The sequence below is a fragment of the Astatotilapia calliptera genome, chromosome 7 (genome assembly GCF_964374335.1).
Source record: "Astatotilapia calliptera chromosome 7, fAstCal68.1, whole genome shotgun sequence".
Lineage (NCBI taxonomy): Eukaryota > Metazoa > Chordata > Actinopteri > Cichliformes > Cichlidae > Astatotilapia > Astatotilapia calliptera.
The window spans coordinates 3,329,249-3,344,943 of NC_137428.1; the positions used below are offsets into that span (position 1 = coordinate 3,329,249).

At 39.6% G+C, this 15,695-nt stretch overlaps 1 protein-coding gene and 1 long non-coding RNA gene across 3 annotated transcripts; one reads left to right on the forward strand and one right to left on the reverse strand.

Annotated features, from left to right (window-relative positions):
* The first annotated feature begins 537 nt into the window (after window positions 1–537).
* On the forward strand, window positions 538–12,549 carry syt8 (synaptotagmin VIII). Of its 2 annotated transcripts, none has more exons than XM_026172503.2 (9): window positions 538–656; window positions 4,524–4,715; window positions 5,848–6,011; window positions 6,960–7,055; window positions 7,221–7,388; window positions 7,544–7,711; window positions 8,869–8,986; window positions 9,631–9,764; window positions 11,009–12,549. In XM_026172503.2, the coding sequence occupies exons 2-9, from the start codon at window positions 4,544–4,546 to the stop codon at window positions 11,267–11,269; spliced, it is 1,281 nt and encodes a 426-aa protein (XP_026028288.1). In that variant the 5' UTR covers window positions 538–656; window positions 4,524–4,543; the 3' UTR covers window positions 11,270–12,549. The 2 variants fall into 2 exon arrangements, with proteins under 2 accessions (XP_026028288.1, XP_080159498.1); XM_080303372.1 differs by lacking the exon at window positions 538–656 and adding an exon at window positions 2,745–2,869.
* LOC113025099 (uncharacterized) lies at window positions 9,526–14,371 on the reverse strand. Its single transcript, XR_003272765.2, has 3 exons — window positions 14,234–14,371; window positions 13,975–14,084; window positions 9,526–9,656 (listed from the first exon to the last, which is right to left on the reverse strand). It is a non-coding gene; the product is annotated as an uncharacterized LOC113025099 (long non-coding RNA).
* Between the last annotated feature and the right edge of the window lie 1,324 nt (window positions 14,372–15,695).

Sequence of the window (15,695 nt, forward strand, 5' to 3'; positions counted from 1 at the left end):
ATCATGAAAGTGCGATGATAATAACACTGATTCATACTCATCTTCTAATAACTGATCGATCGTATTTGTCCAGGTGACAACAGCAAGGTTAATAAGTTATTGATTATAGTTGTCTTGGTATGCAGCCCCACCTACTTTTAGTTTAGATCTTCTGATTCCGTGGGGCAGCCAATCAGAGCTGGCTTTAAAGGACGAAGGGCTTCAGACACAGGACGAACTGAGGGGAGCTTGGCTCGGAGGATTATTATGAACTCTGGATTATGCAAAGCTACTCTTTTAGAATGAATGTTTCAGGAAGAATGGAATCCTTGTCTTTCTTCAGCAGCATACAAATAAACATCCAGCGGCTCTAGTGGTAAAATCATCAGAGCATCTTAACAGCTGAACTGCAGCTCACTGAACACATTTTGCTGTTTCAGTAACATGTAGCTGTTTCTGCTGCTGGATGACGCATGTTTTATTTAAGTAAGCAGCATTTCACTAACTCCACCTCTGTTTAAACTCTGACTACTGTTTCTGTGTGTGTTCAGCAGGTGTGGCGGCTGCTCCAGGTTGAATTAGCCACGCTTGAGGAGTCGTAGACTCTGCAGGCTCGAGCTGTAAACAACTGGAGAAGAAATGAAGTAAAAGAAGAGAAAAGTCCTCGTTACACTGGGGTATTGTTGCTGCTTCTATTCTTCTCTTCTTCTTTTTTTTAAATTTTGTGTTATGTGACTGTTTGAGTCTCAGGGGAAATGTCAGTGTTTGATAAAGTCCAATTACGTTTGTATCAGTTGCAGAAAATAACAGACACACTCACTGTTAGCTGGATTCGCCCATCTTTCTTTCATTTCTTCTCTCTTGTTTCTGTGATCGCCTTCTTTACTTTTTTGTTCTGGGATCTCATCGGAGAATCTGGGATGTGCTTTATGTCTACATTCTTAGTTTACCCATAAATTATTTTCTTCTCTGATTTTGTCTCTTAAACTTTCATCTTGAAAGCTCGACCCATTTCATTTCTCTCCTCCTGTTTCCTTTGCTCTTTTCTACCCTGCTCTTGTAATTGTGTTAGTTTTTTCTTTATTTCACCACTCACACTCTTCTCTGTCTCCCTTTTCTTTCTTCTATTTGTTCTTTTCTCTTCTTCTTCTTCTCCATGTAACCCTCCCAATGTCATAAACTTTCCCTGTCCATGTCCTTTCTTCCTTTGCTTTTCCTTTTTTGTACTTTTTTTTTTTTGTCTTCGTTTCTTGCACGTCTCTAAATCTTCACATTTTGTCACACTCCTTATTCAACTTTTCAAAGATCGCTTTGAGACATATTATAGAATATTTAGAAATACTTCCCTTTCAATAATAGCAGAACAACATCAGACACTAGTTATCTTGTAAAAAGGTAATCTTCTTGTACTAATCTAAGTAATCTTTCAGATTATTAGGACACCGCTGTTCATCCTATCTGCTAGAAACTTGTGAGTCCTGAATAAGTGCATTGTTAAATTTGAGCCTGTCTGGATGAGTGGTTCTCATACTCTGGCTAACCTTTTTTTAACTGTTAGAGAGACTTCTGCCTTCCCCAGACACAGGCATGTTCATCATTCATTTACATTAATGAATTCCTGGAACTCTTACATCTCATTTTAACCCTTGAAACTTAGGGCCAGACTTTGACCCAAACATAAACCTAATTCCAACTTTAACCCTGAGATCAAATCTTAACTCTCAGACTGATCTTTGAAGGAGCGAGAGAAAAGGCAGTGTTTTAGCTTTCAGAGACTTTGGTCACTCTGACTATAACTGGGCAAGATTTAATTTAGTTTCATTTATTGTCCTCACTTTCAGTAGCCTCCATGATGCCACTCCGTGGTTTTGGACTGTTCATTTCAAAGCTTGAATATTTGTGTTTTAGTCATCACCATGGTCTTTGTTGGAGCCTGAAGCTCCAAATTTGCCTTCATCTGAACAACTGTGTCTCAAAATAGCCCAATAACTCACTTAGTGATGTTTAAAAAAAATCATCAGCACTGTTTTTATGAAGTGGGAAACTATCCAAAGTCTGTTTAAAAAAAAAATGTAACAGGCTGTGAACATGCTTTTTAAATTCGGTAACATTTGTCACCAGCCTCGTGCAGGGACACCTCCAGCAAATTTTGGGGGGTGGCCGGAGCCCCTCTGGCCCCACCTTGGTGGCAGCCCTGGCCTCGTGTCTGCTAGAGGAACAGCAGTTTTTAAGGCTTCAGTATATTCTCCTTTCAGTGATGTCACAATAATCATGAAAGACGGCAAACTTTAATTGCTGACAGACGGCCATGTAGTCTGTTATGTCTCTTCAACAAGAATTTTATTTATTATCATGTAATTTGACCTGCATGTGTGCTTATCAAACTAAAAGAGCTGTACTGTCAGATCCCTTTATAAACAACGATAGACTCCCTGGAGCTGGAGCTACGAGTTTTGTTTCGCCAAAGGAGGTCTATCGTTGTTTATAAAGGGATCTGTCAGTACAGCTCTTTTAGTTTTTCAGCTTCAGTCGTACAGTAAGTGGACTTTTTGCCACTAAGCACTTCCACAGTTTAAGTATATAGATTAGAAGAAGGCCTGTCCCCTGGTAAATCCTGGTTTTGAAGCTTTTGTTGTGTTTCCCCTTCTGATTACGGGGAAAACAGAGTGGATGTAGCTGGAGGGAGGAGAAGTTTCCTCTCTTTAATCAGCAGTTTAAAGATTGCTTTTAGGAAAAGTCCCTTTGTTAGAGAGTCCGTCCTTCCTCTTCAGTTATTCTTCAACCGAACTTTTTTTAATCTGAGTGGTAAAGCACGGAAAACTATCAGCCTTCGCCAGTCGCCTGTATGGACTGAGCAGGGATGTCAAAATTTTTGTTAAATTCATCATAAGTAAGTAAAATACTTCTTTTATCCTAATTTTTTTTTTTGCCTTTTTCAAATCGTTATTCTTAGTGATTTCACAAGAGATGTGATCATTTGTATGACAGGATATAGAGAATCCAATTTTTAAGTGCTTGACCCATAATAGAGAGCAGAAATCTTTCTTTTTTGTTTGTTTGTCATTGTTTAACTTTGATGATTAGCAAGGATCCTGCTGGTGCTTAAAATTTATTTCTAAGCACTGAATTTGTTCTGTTAAAATAAGGCCTGAGTTAATATTAAATGTTTTAACTCAATCTTTCAAACATTTCAAAAATATTAAGCTGTATCTCTAACTCAGAGGAATTTATCTTTCTTTTCCTTCAAGTTGAGTTGTTGTTTAATTTGTTCATAATTTTCATTCTGAGTGGCAAAAAAAAGGTTTGTTATTGTTTTTAAAGTCTTAAATTAAATTGCCTTAAGCTGCAGAAACCCTGCGATGGTCTAAAACACTAAAACACTTGCTAAAACAGTTCTTAAAACGCTAGGTAGCGTCCATGCAAATAGTTTTAATGGATCGCCATTAAAACTATTTGCATGTACGCTACCCAGCGTTTTAAGCAACATGTTTAAAAAAGTTGGTTTCCAGGCTTAATTTTAGGGTGAAAATTAGATCACAGACTGTGAAGGACTAACATCAGGATGAGGAGTTGGGCAGCAGAAGTAAATTCAGTATGTATGCCTGGCTTTTGGGTATTTCTACAAAGAGAAACAGTACTGAAGCATTGTGTGGAGTGCTGTTATCGGAGCATGAATCAGACCGTGGTTTAATGTGCTGCTGCTGTTTGTTCATGGTGGAGGGCCGTAGTTGGAATTCCACTCAGTCGTATCAGCAGAGTTTGATGGCTCTGATGTTTGTTGAAATTTGTTTTACGTCACTGTTGCTGGGAAACTTCCTTTAAAGTCCAAAAATATCTCAACACTGAAAAGTTTTATGGGTTAAAAGGTGATATTTTGACCAGGTTGTAAAACCATGGTCTCTCTGTAATCTGACCACAGGGTATCACCAGTGGTATAGTTACAAATCACTTTTATAAGATTATAGTGCAGTGGCGAGTTTTGAATATGTTTAAGAACAAAATCAACTCAGTGTATAAATAAAAGGTCAGGATTTCTGTTAACTATGCTTTCTTGGACGATAGCAGGCGACTTTTCACCTCAGGAACCAATGAGCTGTCGCCTGTCACACCCAATCAATTGCAGCAGATGGCTTTTTAATATTGTAGGGTCTTTACCATACAATATAATGTAATAAGAATGCTGCTAAGAATCCACGACTAAGTGAAAGCAACAAGCAGAAGAGATTTGTTTGGGCCAAGAAAGAAAAGGAATGGACATTAGACCAGTGGAAATCTGTGCTTTGGTCTGATGAGTCCAAATTTGAGATTTTAGGTTCCACCCACCGTCTCTTTGTTGGACTGTGTGTGTGTGTGTGTGTGTGTGTGTGTGTGTGTGTGTGTGTTTTTTTTAAGTGACTGCACGTGCATCATGCGGTCACTTTGACTCATATCTATCAAGCCTGTGGTAATTTGAGGGAAGCCATTCCCTCCACTTTTCATTAAGCACAAAGGCTGAGAGACTTTTTTGTTAACACATGTAAACATTTGTCATCTCTTGCTTCCAGAAATCTTCATCCTCTTCATCATGTCTAAAATCCTTCCACCACAACATTCTTCCCATGTGAAATCTAACTTGTTATCAAAGGCAAAAAGCTTCACAGTCACAGATCACCCCACCACCCTCATCTCCACATATACTAACACCACTGCCGACCCAGCTGTTGCCTTCATCAATGGCCTGCTCGACCGGATACCCTGTGAGTAATGAATTATTTCCCAAGTAGCCAAAGGATAACTAGAGTTAAATATGTGTTTTGATCTTGTCAGGTGAGCAAATAAGTTAGATACAAATGCTAGTGATCTCCCCCTGCTGCTGATGAAAGACACAATGATGAGAAGGGTCTCAATAATAGCTTCTTTCCCCTTCTCCCCAACCAGTCAAAACAGATGGCTGCCCCTCCCTGAGCCTGGTTCTGCTGTATGCTGTGTCTTGTAATATAAGATGCCTGGGTTTAGCTGTTATTTGGAACGTGTCTTGAAATTTCACTAAAACTTAGATGTTGTAGTTTCTACTGCCTAAAGGACCAACAACAACACAAACAAGAGCAGCACACAAACTTATTGTTGCACGTATTTTTTATGATAGCACAAAGTTATTACATGTATACGATGCTCTGCAAAGTTGTGCATAGGCTCATTGCACAACCAAGCTAGTCTCTTATGTCATCGTTGTTGATGTCCTCAATCTGAACCCTCTGCAATCTGAATATGTCATTTTTCTTTTAATTGGTCTCTGAAGACTCGGTAATCAGGAGGCCAAGAAAATGAATATTTGGAAATGCATCAAAACCTATTCTTATTTTCAAAAACGTCCGTTTAGCCATTCTTCAAAATCTAGAGTCAAAGTTATCACTAATGATGACTTTGATCTCAGAGGCTTAAAGTTAGTCACACACAAAAGTGTGTCATCTGCATAGAGTTGTACGATTTAGAGACGTAGCTGCTTCCAGAGTGTTTTATCTCCGGTCTTAAATTATTCTCTTTAAACTACATTCTCAACATACTCAATCAATTAATATTATGTCCAAAGAAATTATTTATATTTATCTTCTGATGAATTATGTTTTGTCCATCTTTTAGCACTGGGACATCAAAGGATTTAATCACTGGCACGATTTGTCACTGCAAATACAAAGAAATAATTTTAATGTGAACTGAATGTGTAATCAGTTTACCATTATATCTAACTCTACCATAAAGCTCATATGTTCAACTTTTAATCAAAGGAACAAATATTTTCATAGATTTTCAATGAGAATAAAATGGACATTTTGTTTACAGAATCAGTCTTTGTTGGTGAGATAATGTGGACTCGTCTTATCTCCACAGTGCCTCGATGGGCGATCTACACCATCTTTGCAGCTGGCGGTCTGCTGATTCTGCTCTGCTGCCTGTGTGTCTGCATCAAGTGCTGCTGCAAAGGAAAGAAGAAAAAGAAGAAGAACGAGCAGATCGATCTGAAGGCGGTGAATGGAAAAACAACCACAGCCCTGGTGAGTGGCAGAGGCCAGAGTATCTGATATAAATTTGACTGATACACAACACAAAAACATAATGTATTCTATTGTTTTTTATTTCCACTGAACTGATTATAACTACACACTACAGACTACACATAAAAGATGGAAATAACCATTGGAATGTCTCACGTGTTACTTTTCAGCATGCTAAGGTATTCCTGGGCTTTGCCAACCCTCAAGAATTCCTGTGAAAAGACCTTGGTTAATGACAGGCTCCTTGTAAACTGGACAGATATTAGTTGCTGAACAGTTTAGTTACTTTTTGGGTCAAGAAACAACTGGTCAGAACCTTTGACTCGATTTTACTTTTGATAGGTTTGAAAGCGCTCAGTGAAATAACGTTTTGGTAACTGCGAGGGTCGATGCCACTGACTCGTCTGTGGAGAATTTACTTTACAGCTGTGCATGTGCCACAGGAATGACTACTCGTTGTTGGGTCTCCAGTTGTCCATGTCCACAACAAACTACAATCAAGGTGTTAGGAACTGGCACGCACAACCTGTATTTTTACGTCACTGGGAACATGCGGTTGGCACTTTAGAGAAACCGTTGAGTCAACATGAGACTATGTTAAATAAGACCTGACACTAACAATTAATGCCATAAACTCATCAGGAAAATGTTCACTTAAGTTATTGATCAAGTAGAGCAGTAGAGTAATTTTAGCATAGTTCCAGTGACCCCTGCTGTCCTTTAGATGTAATGCACACTAGGACACCACATGACTTTATTTTTCAGACTCAAAGAACAGACTTGATGTTCTATGTTGTGTCGTTACTCTGGATTTATTTGGTTCTGGGTGTGACATAATTTTATTTTTTTAATTAAAAGTATACAACAGTTTTAGTTTAAAAGTTTAACATGGCTTTACCCCCTGAAAAGGCTTGGACAGCTAATGTGCTTCCTGTGCTTGTCTGACAGGTTCAGCCAGATGTGGCAGATGTTGATTATGGCTCAACCAAAAAGCAGAGAGGAAAGCTGCTCTACTCTCTGGAATATGATGGGCCTCTGTCTGAGGTGATTAAATGAATGTCTAATTGTTTACCTTTCATGCAGCGTTGCACTTCTATAATGTTGCATTCTTATTTTAAACATTTGAATGTGTGAAATTTGTTCAGCTCCTCTTTAGTTTTCAGCTGTGGTATGAGTCAATATCCATCTGTTTCCTGTCGACCTTTACAGCTCAAACTGGGGATCAAACAAGCCAGCAGCCTGATGGCCATGGACCTCGGAGGAACCTCAGACCCATATGTCAGAGTCTACATCCTCCCCGAAAAGAGCAAAACCTATGAAACCAAAGTGTTCAGGAGCACGCTGAACCCTGTCTTCAACGAGCAGTTCACCTTCCAGGTAGGACCTGGTGACTTGCCCTGTTTAGTTGCATTTGCTTAAAAAACAGTTATAATTAAAAATTGTTGTGTATGTGGTGAATTATTGAAGTTGAACGTCAATGTTGCAAATCCTCAAAAAAGAAAGAGCTTCCAACCTTAGTTATATGCCCCCAGCTACCAAAGTCTACCCTCACGAAGTCGACAGCTGTGATGAAAGTGTTTGACTTTAACCGGTTTTCCAAACACGAAATCATCGGCGAGATCCGGGTGCAGCTCTGCAATGTTGATTGGAATCACATCATCGAGGAGTGGCAGGAGCTGGAAGCACCCGCCAAATTTGAGGTTTGCTTTCACACATTTCCTTATTCTTCATGGTCCAAGTGGTGGCATCTAGGAAGGATTTAATCAATTTTTGTCGAATGTATTTCCATATTCTTTAAGGATTCAGTTTCCTAATCCAAACCTCTTGTGTCATTCAAAAAGAAAAAGCAGTCATGTTGCTTCCTGGGACCAATAGTTGGATTAATGGCAGGATTAACAGTTTTTCAAGCTTGGTTTGTTTACTCTTCTCTTCATACTGTCAAAATCTATTCTGGTTTTCTATACTATACCCCAATACATTTTCTTGAGACACTAGCCTGTAGCGGAATCACTGATGCATCCTGAAACTAATTTCATTCAACTCAAAAATCTCAAAACAACCGATTGACACTTCCTGAAGGATCTGTCCCGGGACCTCTCCTATTAATAATCTACTTCCACTTGGTCTCTTCTCTTTTGTAAATTTGATATTAATTTCAATTTTTATGCTGATGACACCCAGCTTTACCTGTGCACCAAACCTCCCACCCACCTCTCTCTTTCGTTGCCTCAAGGAAATCAAATCCTGGGTCTCCAGGAACTTTATCAGATTGAATAGTGTTAAAACTGAGGTCCCCCTCATTGGCACCAAATCCAGGTTATAAAAGGTTCTCCTTTCTCGGTTCCCCCCTCCTCTCAGGTTAGAGTCATCAGATGCTTTCTCCTACCTGACATCTCCTGCCTGACTCTCTCCACTTTCAAATCCCAACACATTTCTCTAAAGTGACTTACTCTTTCTGACCATCTTCCACCTGTCACATGCATCCTCTGTTCTTAATGATTTTTATATACTGCATATTTGTTTAATTCACTTTGACATTTTTCTTGGCTTTTTACATTTTTTAAACTCTTCTAACCTTGAATATTTTGAAAGGCACTTAAGATAAAACGTATTATTCTTATTTTTATACTTGTTAGTAACATTATAGGTTTTGCAGGTTATCCAAGAGGAATGTGAATATTATTTAAATCATTTTGTACTGTCACTAGCACAAGGCTCTCATAATGGGTAGATGGTCACTTTCTCCTTCAGCTTCCTCCTTTTATTTGCATTTTTATTCATTTCAGTTTACTGAAATATATCAGAGCTGATTCAGTTTGTCAGAACTACAGATTTCTGTATGACGTTTGTGCTACAGGAAGAAAATCTAGGAGAGATCTGCTTCTCCCTGCGCTATGTTCCCTCTGCCAGCAAGCTGACTGTGGTAATCCTGGAGGCCAAAAACCTGAAGAGCATGGATGTTGGCGGATCCTCAGGTCAGACTAAAACAGGATCTTAATCAAAAATGTAACTTTTCAAAAACGCTCCAGCGTGCTAATTTACAGCAAATCCAAGAACACATTTGCTCTCCATTAAACCAACGGGTGATCACTGGAGGTGTAACAGAAGACAACACTGCCTCACAGTGGTTGACAGCAGTAACTACAGAAACGGTGAAGATTGGAGAAGTTTAGTCATTTCCATCTTCATATTGTGGGAGCTGTACTCGACTACAGCAGCTTCGTTTATCTTACACTGGGGTCTAATGCATCTTATCATAATATTTTTAGCTCCTCCCCCTTTAAACAAACTGTCTTCTTAAACAGGTTTGAGCAGTAATGCTTAAGTGCTGACCATGTTTAATTTAAACATCTAGCTGTATATTTATTTAAAGAAAGTCATAACGGATTATCTTAACTAAAAGGATGATTATCTAAAATTTCTTTATTGATGCAATTCAGACATGATTGCATCAATACTGTTACAGCTGTTACAATATTCATGTTTCTTGATTCCTGCTTACCTTATTATTTTACCCCATTAATTCTTCTCAGGTATTTTATGGAGGCATCATGCATCTGCATGAAGAAATACAGTTTATAGGTGCTCCGAGTGACTTTCCTCCATGCTGTGTTCGTAGATCCTTATGTGAAGATGCAGCTAGCTCTGGACAAAAGGAAGTGGAAGAAAAAAAAGACGTCTATCAAAAAGAAGACGCTGAACCCTTATTTCAACGAATCGTTCGTCTTTGACGTGTCACTGGATCAAATCCAGGTGAGTGTCACGACATCCTGGCTGAAGCAGATCTTTAACAATATTTGAGACGATTTGAAACAATAGACTGGTCATCGATATTAATTTTACATAAACACAAAACATTTTAACAGTAATTCTGGAGACATTTTGTGATGATGGTTTAGAATATAAAGAATATATATCAGCATAGATCCTGGATTGAACTAACTTGAGAATGTTTTCCTCTCTCCTGACATTTATACTTCTGCACTGGCTGACGCATACACTGTGTCAATAAAAATAAAATTCAACCTGCTATTTTTCCAGTCCTGGTCTAAGTGGTTACATAATACATGCCGCATTGTTGAGAAGGGAAACAGACTCCTGCCACTTTCACATGTTTGATAATTACTCTTTTACTGTTGTTCTGAGTGGCTGTGATTTTCTGATGAACATGGCGCACACACTTTTGTAAACCATCACACACTGAAGGCTTTAAGGTTTTCTACCTCTGGTGTAGGGATTCAGCTCCTTTCTCAAAGAAGAGCCTAATGCAGCCTAACACATAAAGGGATGATCCTCAGCTGTATGCAGTGAGGGAGGCAGCTTTTTAGTTTAACACTGTTATAAGACTGACACTTATTATAAGCACACAGTCACACTTGAGGTATCACAAACTAAAAAAAATGGATTGGTGCATCCCTGTGGAAAAATTTACTTCACTTCTTTTCAGTTTTATTTATACAGCACCAAATCCCAACAACAGTCGCCTCAGCGCTATATATGTTGTAAAGTAGACCCTACAATAATACATAAGAGAAAAAAAACCCAATCCTGTGACCGTATGAGCAGCACTTTGGCGACAGCGGGGAGGAAAAACTCCCTTTTAACAGGAAGAAACCTCCGGCAGAACCAGGCTCAGGGAGGGGCGGGGCCATCTGCTGTGATTGGTTGGAGGGGAGAAAGACAGCATAAAAGACATGCTGAGCCAGAGGTTAATAATAACTATTAATTACATGCAGAGTGGTGTATAAATACAAAGTAGGTGAAGAAGAAACACTCAGTGCATCATGGGAATCCCCCAGCAGCCTACACCTATTGCAGCATAACTAAGGGAGGATTCAGGGTCACCTGGTCCAGCCCTAACTATATGCTTTAGTAAAAAGGAAAGTTTGAAGCCTAATCTTAAAAGTAGAGATACTGTCTGTCTCCCATATTAAAGACTACCACTTTAATGCTGCGCTGATAGTGAGGCGACTTTAAATCTGAATCTCTTTCCTCAGAGGGTGAATCTGGTGGTCTCGGTGTGGGACCATGACGCCGTGACCAGGAATGATCCGATAGGGAAGATCTACCTGGGCTGTGATGCCACAGGGAACCAACTAAGGCACTGGGCCGACATGTTGTCCAACCCGCGACGGCCGGTGGCTCAGTGGCACAGCCTGCTGTCGGCCGAGCAGGTCAACTCCACTCTAACCCTGAAAAAGAAAATCCCCATCCCCAGCAAAATGAAGGAAAGCGCTCAGCAGTGGTACCCTAAATGAAACCATTTAAAAAAAAAAAGAGAGATTCAAATATTTTTGATAACCATTTCTCCCTTTGTTCTTCTGATATGGAAATTATTGAATAAGATTACTTTGTATTATACTGTATATTAAGATTTGTAATTATTATTTTTGGTATCAAATCAAAACATGCTAAAATATATTTTCTAACATTTATTTTTGCTTTATAAACACAGTTTAGCCTCTGTAAGATAGCTGTACTGAGTAATACAGTTAGGTCCATAGCTTCAGTACACACTTTCCCTCAGTACAACAACAACATGGTGGATTTTAAATCAAACAGTCAATATGTTCACTCATTATTCCAAGACAAATGAAGTGGATAAAAGAGTTGATTCCAAGTCTTGAACTTCTGAATGAGCCTCATTCAGTAAATGTTTTTACCCTGCGAAAGACACGAGCTCGCACGTGAAACTTCTGCCAGATTCATGACGAGTGGGCACCGGCATCGTTTGTGCTGGCTGTCTGCAATCTGCATACCATCACACTTATTTCTCTATATAAGGAAACAAGTTTATCTCAAAGTGAAACGGGGAGTGATGCTGCTGTAAAAGAGGGAAGAGGAGGAAAGCAGGAGAAAGGCTGACATAAATAAGTCATTTTTTAAATAAGATTATTACTACTAGCAGTAGAATTGCAATTCTTAGTACTAATCAGTATAAAGGTGTGTTTTTCTTGTGTTTTGTAATATAACCAGAGCTTCATCATTTGTTCATGCATGCAGTCTGGGGCAGTACTATATTTCTTCGTACCGTATGAACAAAGGTACAAAAATGTCAACAGCTCAGCAGCACTGTGAACACCATGCAAGACAACTGATGGTTGTGGAATTCTTTCTATGGTTAAAAACAACAGCTTTACAACAGCTTACCAAGCCAGGACCACTCTTAAGGAGGCAGGAGTATCTCTGTCAAGGTCTACAAACCAAAGATGTCTTACTGAATGGAAATACAGAAAGTTTAGGACACGCTGCAAAGCACTGGGTGGCACTCAAGGCCACCCTCTGTGATCAGACTCTGACAAAATGCTACAAAACTGATCGGACTACATTTTACAGTGCAAAAGGATGATGACCCAAGGCTGACTGCAAAAGAAGCGACCCACGAGTTTGTCAAAGCAAAGAAATGGGGATATTCTTCAATTCGCCAAGTCAGTTACCCGAGCTCGATTCAGCAGAGCAGCTTGGGTGTAATTCCTAAACACTTAATGCAATATTTTTGTTAAAGCCGTTGGATTAAAGCTGAACTTCTCCACTTCAACCACATCTTCACTGTTTGATTTCAAATCCCCTGTAGGCAAAGGCAAAATTGCAGTTGTTGTGCCGGTTTCTAAATACTAATGGACCTGGAAATGCATATCATTATTTCTTATGTAAACACACTGAAAGTGAAATGTATTTTAGTCTACAAAACACAAAAAACTCTATATGTTTTTATTAAGAAAAGATCTTGTTAACTTTCTACACAGTTGGAATATGATCTAAAAGCTAGAAACAATCGTTTATGGACAAACAAGTCTGAGACTCTCACTCGTCTCCCCTGACAGACGACGACTCAAACAAAAACTGAGCTCAATCAAGCCGAGTTCAGCAGGTGCCTTCTCCTGCTGGCTCAGGCCTCCAGAGACCGTCCTCATTAAATGCTCTGTGAATGCACAGCTCAGTGCATTCACAAAACGGGAGATTTTCACTCTGTCAGCATCTGATGTTAAAACATCAACTACGACGAGCCTCTGTTGACTTGAAACTTTGATTTCATAAGCAAAAATGACCCTACCTCTAATAAAGTTTGAAAACATTAGAAGATACTGGCTTTGAGTGATATAGACGCTTCAGCTACAGATTGTTTGTTTGTTGGATATTTAATGTTTCTCCAGGATCAGCTGAAGCGATATGGCTTCATGATGTAAGACGATGGGTCTAAAATGGATTCGGGCTGCTCTGTGGTTCAAGACAAAAAAAGACGCCATCATCTCGCAGCGTTTCAAACCTTAACTACAATCGATGGAGTTTAGCTTATTGCTTACAATGCTGAATACAAATAATTATTTTAAGAGGATTTCTTTTTTCAGAACTTTCAAGGGAACTTCAGAAAACGTTCCCTGAAAGTTATTTCGGGAAACCTTCAGAGCACCTTCAGGGGACCTTTCTGAAGGTTATTCTGCAAAGCTCCCAAGACCTTACGAGGACCCTAATCTCAACAGTCCCTTTTAAAGGTGCACTATGGCGCAGAGCACCTGGAGGACCTTCTGTTGAACTTCTACAACCCTTTAATCCCAATTGTTATGTTGTCACATCGTCAAAGGACCTGCCTTAATGTTCTCCGGTTGTGTGAAAAGCCCAGAGGGCCTTCGGAGAACTCAGTAGTATTTTTTGGAGAACTTCAGGAAGCAAGAGCTTGTAGGTTCACAGGGCAAAGGAAGAACAATCCTTATCAGAGTGGGAACGAGCTCAAGAAAGTCACCCTAGATTGACTGATTAATTTCTTTCGTTCATCCATCCATCCCCCTACAATCGCCACTTACTTTCTCCTTTGCTCTTGTCATAATTACCACAGCCGCTAGAGTGTACCATCACAATAAGCTTCAATAACAAATGATCTACGGGCTTGTATTTTACTGGTCAACATTATATTGCTGCTACCTCAGAGGGTGATTTACAGGAGGCCAGTGAAGGCTCAACAGACCTGATAGGGACGAGCCAAGAAGCTTGGAAGCTCTCTTTGAAGTGTAAATGTCCCACCCACTTAAGGACACACAAGATCTTCTCTCCACTTTCTGTCACCTGCAGATGACACTGAGATGACAATGGAAGGACACATTTGTAGTCTGAGCATTAGTGATTTTATTCTGTCTCATTAAAAATAAACGTTAATGAATAACGGGAACATCAGTTGAAGGAATACAAGTCGGAAAAAAATATTGCCGCACATTTTTCAAACTAACCTGTCATTACTAGTGCAATTTTCTGTTAGGGCATCAGCAGCAACAGAGCCACCTGATGAAGCTGATTAGGATTGGCCTGGCTCTGGGGTCTCTGGAGCCCCTACAGGTGTTTCCTGGGCAAAGATTGTTGCTGAACATACTGGACAACACCTCACATCCCCTAAAGGACCTACCGGTCAAACAGCAAAGTGTGTTCAGCAGCATCCTCCTTCAACTCTGCTGCAATTACAACAAAAATCTTACTCACTCCACCTAAAATGGGGGATTTGTGTCTTCTCCGAGCAGCGATCTTTGACTTGTTAGACGGATTTGCAAACCTTTACACCAGGGGTCCCCAATCCCGGTCAACGAGGGCTGGTGTCCCTGCAGGTTTTAGATTTCATCCTGGGTCAACACACCTGAATCACATGATTAGCTCATTGCCAGGCCTTTGGAGAACTTCAAGACACGTTGAGCAGGTCATTTATCCATTTAAATCAGCTGTCATGGATCAAGGACACATCTAAAACCTGCAGGACACCGGCCCTCCTGGACTGGGACTGGGGACCCCTGCTTTACACTAAGCCACTAATGCAAGAACTCTCTCTCTATACCTTAATGTAACATCATGCAGTATTTTGTCATTTATTCCTTTTTAATTACAGTGGCTTCTGTGTATTTACTTTCCTTGCTTTATCTCCATCATGCCATTTGTTGTGTTTGTACTTGGTGTGAATTTGCTCTCTGTTTCACTTTCTCTCACCTGGTTGAGCAGGTGACCCATGTGCTGAAGTACAGAAGGCTAGATACCTGGGTTTGAGTGTCTGCCGGGCTGCTTCCTCTGTGTCATTCTCCTGCACTGTCTCACTACACTTTCCTATCCAATAAAGGTAATAAATAAATGAAGTTAAACAAACAAAAATTCTGATCCACAGGAGTCAAAATGGGACAGCTTTTATATTTTACCTCCTTAACAAAGGCCTTAAATATGAAAATGATCCATTAAAGGGTTCCTAATCTGCTTCAGACTCACCTATAACGTAACAATTAAACTAATGTAGCTCTCAGAATTTTGCTAAGGGGCCTCGAGTCAAAAACAGTCTTCTTTTTCTTATTTTGTGTCAATATTCTGTTCCAGTGGTGGACATTCGTGCTTATTAAAATCACTAACTGGTGATGAATCCCATCCCTTTTCAGTAATAATTAAAATGTACCCAAAATACCACACATTTTAATTATTATTTTGAATAACAATTCATTCTATAATAAAAAAATATCAGTGTTATCTGTGTTTGAAGTCGATGAATTGTTAATAAAGGTGCAAAAGTAAACTGGAGAATAAACTGGAATCACCTGTTTGCGAGAAATTCAGTGTCTCCTGATCAGCTTAAACCAGCCATGGCCTTCATTGTCCGGCTTATCTCCTGTGAATTTACCCTCCTGCTTATTGACAAAGGCGGCTGGATACACTCACACTTCATTA